This window comes from Equus quagga, chromosome 6, assembly GCF_021613505.1.
Source record: "Equus quagga isolate Etosha38 chromosome 6, UCLA_HA_Equagga_1.0, whole genome shotgun sequence".
Classification (NCBI taxonomy): domain Eukaryota; kingdom Metazoa; phylum Chordata; class Mammalia; order Perissodactyla; family Equidae; genus Equus; species Equus quagga.
The window spans coordinates 2,145,665-2,152,058 of record NC_060272.1 but is presented as its reverse complement, the minus strand read 5'-3'; the positions used below and the strand labels follow the sequence as shown (position 1 = coordinate 2,152,058).

Below are 6,394 nucleotides of genomic sequence, written 5' to 3'. Positions count from 1 at the left end.
TGTCAGCACGCTGCCGTCCCTGTCCCCTCAGACACGTGTCCGCACATTGCCGTCCCTGTTCCTGCAGACATGTGTCAGCATGCTGCCGTCCCTGTCTCATCAGACGCATGTGTCTGCACGCTGCTGTCCCTGTCCCCTCAGACATGTGTCAGCACGCTGCCATCCCTGTCCCCTCAGATACGCGTGTCTGCATGCTGCTGTCCCTGTTCCTTCAGACACGTGTCAGCACGCTGCCATCCCTGTCCCCTCAGACATTGTCAGCGTGCCGCTGTCCCTGTCCCCTCAGATGTGTCAGTGAGCGTTCCACTGTCCCTGTCCCTTCAGACACGTGTGTCAGTGAGCACACTGCCATCCCCTGGGCTGGCAGAGACGTCCCCAGGCACGGGCCTCAGCTCTGCTGGGTTCTGGAGATGTGTATTTGCAGTTGGAAGCGAAAGCGCACGCATGGCGTGCAAGTTGCTTGCTGGAGGGGCGTGGGTCCTGGACTGAGGCAGCCTGGCGGGGGCCCGGGGTGGGGACAGCTGCCAGCAGAAGCAGCGGTTGGTCAGGGAAGGGAAGGCAGGTGGCTTCACAGTGATTTATTGAGCTGCTTCTGGACCCCAAGGGTCATGAGGCCACAGGCCCTGTGTGAGGTCAGAGGGCATTGGGCCCTGGGGGTGTGTGTCCATGAACCCAAGGACCGGGGTGTTAGAAGCTGAGGCAGGCAGAGGATGCTAGGAGGAAGCACAGGGGCGGGACAGGCCCAGCCGCTGAGGGTGGGAGGTCTCAAAACTTGGGCAAAGGCCAGGAGGGCCAGCCAGCGCCCGCAGAGCCTGTGGACCCTGGCTGAGGGTGAGCATGGCACCTGGGCCAGTGTGTGTAGCACGGGGCACCTCACCTGAGTCTCAGTCTCTCCACTGTCCTCAGGAGAGGTGTCTGGGACCCTCTCCCTGGGGGCCAGCCGAGGGGAGGGTGGCCTTGGTGGATGGGAAGCAGTCAAGGGCCAAGGGGGCAGAGGAGATGCAGGAAACGAAGAGCAGATGGACAGAACTGCCGGCAGGGAGGTTGCACCGGGTCGGGGCTGCTTCTTCCTTCCAGTCGGCTGTTCCCTCCTGTCTCCATAGTGCCTCCTTGCTACTTAGAGAAAACCCAAGGCAGCTCCTGGGTCCCATAGCCGGGCAGCGCTGGAGAGGCCAGTCGGGGAGGGAGGGGACCTTTCCAGGCTTAAATTAGCAGCAGGAAAGTTACCTTGAAGGCAGACGTCGCTCCGGGACCTGGCTTTCTGGTGTTAGGCCTGAGCACTCAGCCCTGGAGGGGAACCCTTGGCCTCCAGGTCCACGGGGCGCACCTATTCTCCTGGGAGGCTCCAGGGCCACGACTGCCTCCCCACCCCCCTCAGCCTTCTGAGGCCGCGATGCATGGGTGGGCTGGCTTAGGCACTTGAGGGCCCCTTCCCAGAGAGGGCAAGGAGTGAAACCTCCAGAGCCAATGCATCTTTTACTCCTGTTTTGCGAGGATGTTTCTGTCTAAACAGTGTAAGGGCCTGCATCTCCAGGGGCTCAGTTCTCTGGGTATTTGGTTTCTTAGGGTGCGTTTTTTGTGCTGTGTGCCTACCAGGGCCTGCAGCACCCTAGCTGTTTGCTCTGATCTCTAAGGGGGCCCAGACCCCCTTGCCGTCTGGTGGGGTTCGGGGAGGGTCATCATGGATGCCGGGAGAAGGTGTTAGGTACCAGTGGTGTGTCAATCGCTCATCTTTTTCAGCAAATTGCCTTCAAGAATCTGGTGCAGAGAAACCGCCAGGCAGAGCAGCAGGCCAGCCGGCCACCCCCGCCCAACTCTGTCATCCACCTGCCGTTCATCCTTGTGAACACCAGCAAGAAGACCGTCATCGACTGCAGCATTTCTAATGACAAGTAGGTTCTGTCCGCCCTGCAGTCTCTGCTGTGAGTCTCGAGTCAGACGTGACGGAGGCCGCAGTCAGTGGTGTGAAGAAGAGACTAGCCATCTGGTTAACGTGTTCATGATACAATTATGAAATACTGCCTCTTAGTGTAATTCACTTAGGTTCACTTCTCATTTCCCTGATTGTGCGTTTCTTTTGAAAAGAGAAGTCAAACCTATCAGGATTGTGATTAGGACAGCCGTGTAAACGTGGCACAGACAGCGGGCGGTGTTTGCCGTCCGTCCCTGGGCGGCAGGCAGCCCGAGCCGCAGGTGGACGGTCCCACCTCCTGGGGCCAGGCCTGTTGAACTGGGGGGATTTGTGAGGCTGTCTCAGCCTCTCATGTCACTGTTTGTGAGTCGATGCGTTTTGTAGAGATAGCAGATACAGGGGAGCCTGAGGAGGTCTTGGGGTGGGCGGGTGCCCTGCTCTGGGCCCTGAACGAACGCATCGGTCTCCATCGTGAAGGTGGTGCCTCTCTGACAGTCAGTTTCTCCTCCAGATTCGAGTACCTGTTCAATTTTGACAACACATTTGAAATCCACGATGACATCGAGGTGCTGAAGCGTATGGGGATGGCCTGCGGGCTGGAGTCCGGGAGTTGCTCTGCCGAAGACCTGAAAGTAGTGAGGAGCCTGGTACCAAAAGCGCTGGAGCCCTATGTGACGGGTCAGTTGTGTCCCACAGCCACGGCAGCTGTGTGGCCAGGGCAAGGGACAACCTCCAGCCCAGGGACGTGAGCGTCCGGGGACCGCGGAAGTGGGCGGGCCATGGGCGCGGCTGTCCACACGTGCATTTGTGGCCTGCCGTGCGGTTTCTGTGATGAGGTGTGAGTCAGGATGTCACCTTCCAGGCAGGGCCTGGTGGGGAGAGTGAAACTTGCCGAGGAGCTTGGCGGGCTCGGACGTGCCCCTGGGGTGCTGATGGATCCCTGCAGCGTGGGATACGGAGGCGCTGCCCGGGCGAGTGGGGCCTCCGGCTCTCAGTCTGGCGAGTCCTTCGCTGAGCTGGCGGGTCCTGGCCTCGGGAAGGAAGGAGTGTCGTGGCAAGAAGCTGCCATCTTTGCCCCACAGTGCAGTGTGGGTTTGTTCCCGAGAGCTCTGTGTTGGGTGGGACACAGGGCTCCTGAGCGTCCAGAGCAAGTGGGCATCTGGCCGCAGGCATCTGGTCGTCCACTGAGACTGACTCTTGCCCGCCCCCAGACCCCTGCCACCACCCGGCTGGGACACGCAAGGCGACGTGCCCCCAACATCCCCTGTCTTGGCCCTGTCCATGGTGCAGACTGCCATTTCCAGGATGGGAGTGGGTGATGGTCCTTTCCCTGTCTGCTCTGCTTCATGATGATGGCTTCTGGTGCATTGCCCGGCTGGGTTGTCATCAGTGCCTGCATGTGAAGGAAGGTCTGACAGAGCTCTGGCCCGTTGGCCATGCACCAGACCAGCAGGGCTGCTTCCTGTGGTGGCGCAGCACAGAAGGGCTGGCCAGTACAGCTGTGGGCGTGGCATGCGGCATCAGCGTGTGTCCTTGTCTCTGCGGTCTCTGTTTTGTGACGTGTGATTTATTTTCTTTCTCTTTCCAGAAATGGCTCAGGGATCAATCGGCGGTGTCTTCGTCACGTCGTCAGTGTCGACTTCTAACGGCACGAGGCTCTCTGCCAGGTGACTGCAGGGCGGGCGGGCGGGCAGTGGACCCCAGCTTTCGCATCAGCCACCCGATTCCAAGCTGCTCAGACTGAACTCTGTGTAGACAGGACCCTCTCCCCACCTGGGGGACATCAGCCATGGGTCCCAAAGTCACACCCGTAGCTTGACCCCATGTGGAAAGGGTTCTTCCCTCCAAAAATGGACAGTCACACGTGGTTTTTATTTTTAGAAAGTAGCACACAGGGAAGTGGGTGCAGAAACTGCCCAGAGCCCCTGCCAGAGCCCGAGTGGTGGGCGCCCCCGGCGTTTCCTCCAATTTCTTTCTAACACTCTTGAGTCACAACGTTCACGTGATTTTTTCTCTGCTTTTTTTCACTTTACCTCTTATTGTATGTATTTTTTATGTTATTGAAGGAACTTTTTTATTTAAACCAGTGTGTGTTTAATCTTTGACCTAGCAATCCATAGAGCAGAATTATGTCGTCCCTGAGCGTTTATCTTAGTTTTTTAAAGTAACTATAAGATAAATTTCAGCATTAAGTTTTGACAAAACGATGGTTTTATTAACTTTTATATTGTGTTGTACATCAAGTATATTACTTTATATTAATCCTAAATGCTAGTAAATGTGTAATTTCTTAAAATATGAGATGAGCTGGCAGTCTGTAGGTCCTCCAGAACGGGACTGATCTACTAGATGGCAGCATGTGCGTGGCATCGATGCAGTGTGGCCCTGAGGGCGCTGGGTACCGGCCTGAGGGCGTGGCCGGGGTCGGCTCTGCAGCCCTGGCCCACTCCCCAGAGATGGGCTGGCGGTGGTCAGTCCCTGCTCCTCTGTGGGCCGAGAGGCGCGAAGTTCCTTGTGGGGTGTCTGGCACGTGGTCAGGTTTCGACAGGTCAGCACAGTTTTTCATTCTGAGTCTCTTGCCTCGTGTGTCTGCAGCAGTCAGGCTGTAAAATGCTGAACACTGGTTATCCCAAGAGGTGGAGCTTGGGTATTTTCTAAACTTTCATCTTCGTGAAATTCTTCTGTTGATTAAGTTTTCGGAGACTCACGTCAGTTTTTCAGAGGAGCGAAGCAAAGCCCCTGCCCTTGCAGAGGAGCTGGCACTAACGGTCTTTACGGAGGCACAGTGCTTTCTGGGCTGCCCTCTGTGGCTTGACGTCCCCAGTGCGCAGCTCTGTGGCTGAACTGCTCACGCTTTCTGGCTTGTCGCTTGCTGATTTCTCGGCTGTGGAACTAGTTTGTCAAAGAGTGTAACATGTGGTAGTTTTTGTTGTGTAGCATTAGTAATACCAGTGAGAGGTGTTAAGACGTGTGCCTGTGGCTTTGCCTGAATAGGAGCGTCTCTGTGGCAGGACGCACCTCGGCTCTGGCCTGTGGCCGCGGCCCTTCAGGTTCCTGACCTCTGTTGCCGGGTTAGAGCCACACGTGCGGTTCATGGTGGCACACCCCTGGACTCCTCTGCTTGGGTGTAACGGCCGCAGTTCCAGTGGGGTTCTGACCCTTTCGTGTCCTGCTATCTGTAACTGGATTTATTGTTTAAAAAATGATCTCCTTAGTTTGTGGGAAGCAGTGAAGGCCTTCAGTTGCCTGGAGGGAGCTGTGCGTGAGGCTGCTCCCAGGGCGCCTAGGCCTCCACACACTGACAGGAGGCATCTCTGAGTCCAGAATGCTTTTCTTCCTGCTCAGCTCAGATACTAAGAAATCGAAATTACTTTTGACTGTAACCCAGTAAGTACGTTCTGATTCGTAGTGGAACGTGCGTCTGTCCCTCCCCCTCGGGGCTGGCATGGACTGTCACTGGTCAGTGCCCTGAGATGATGACTGGCCCATTGTGTCTGACTCATTCTGTGCTGGGAGGCCGGGTGGTGGCTGAGCCCAGGGGCCGCTCACCGGGACCCCAGCTCTGTTTTTTTTTTGAGAACGATTAGCCCTGAGCTAACTACTGCCAATCCTCCTCTTCTTGCTGAGGAAGACTGGCCCTGAGCTAACATCCATGCTCATCTTTCTCTACTTTATATGTGGGATGCCTACCAGAGCATGGCGTGTCAAGCGGTGCCATGTCCACATCCGGGATCTGAACCGGTGAACCCCGGGCCGCTAAAGTGGAACGTGTGCACTTAATCACTGCACCACTGGCCCGGCCTGGGACCCCAGCTCTAAACCTCTCTCTGTTCTCAGCTAGGCTCTCACCCTCAGCACTGTCGACGTTCTGGGTCGGATGACCCTCTTGTGGGAGCTGCCCTGTGCTATGTGGAGCGTTTGGTAGCAGCCTCACATGCCAGCACCTCCCCCCAGGTTGTGACAGCCGTATTGTTACATGTCCCGGTTGTGACTCTCAGGAACATAATGCAGGTGGGCTCCAGACACCCACCCGAGGACCAGGGTGTCAGGCTGGCAGCCTTGCCTCCCACCAGCGCCCAGCCCGGCAGCTGTGGCCCCTGCCCAGGGCCAGCCCCACTGACTTTCCGCAAATGCCGTTCACAAAGCTAAAAAGCTGTGGGTCCTTGGAGCATTCCTGGAATTGCAGGCTGCAGAGCATCTTTGTGAGACCCATCTGTCACAGCTCAGCTTCCTGGGCTCTGCACAGGTGCCAGAGGAGCTGAGGTGGGGCCAGGGGATGTTGTGTACATGCACGTGTGCACACACACCAACGCATGCGCACACTGTCACACACACAAACGCATGCACACGCACAAACACACGCTCACACTGTCACACGCACAAACACACGCTCACACTGTCACACACACAAACACACGCTCACACTGTCACACACACAAACGCACGCACACACTGTCACACACACAAACGCACGCACACACT

General features: G+C 56.9%; 1 protein-coding gene across 2 annotated transcripts in view; it reads left to right on the top strand.

The window, feature by feature from the left end:
• The window catches only part of TFDP1 (transcription factor Dp-1), a 45,099-nt gene that overhangs the window by 35,990 nt on the left and 2,715 nt on the right, over window positions 1-6,394 (top strand). For both annotated transcript variants that reach the window (XM_046664542.1, XM_046664541.1), the window contains 3 exons: window positions 1,741-1,892; window positions 2,424-2,590; window positions 3,501-3,579. In XM_046664542.1, the coding sequence (XP_046520498.1) occupies window positions 1,741-1,892; window positions 2,424-2,590; window positions 3,501-3,579 (398 nt within the window). The remainder of the gene's footprint in view (window positions 1-1,740; window positions 1,893-2,423; window positions 2,591-3,500; window positions 3,580-6,394) is intronic.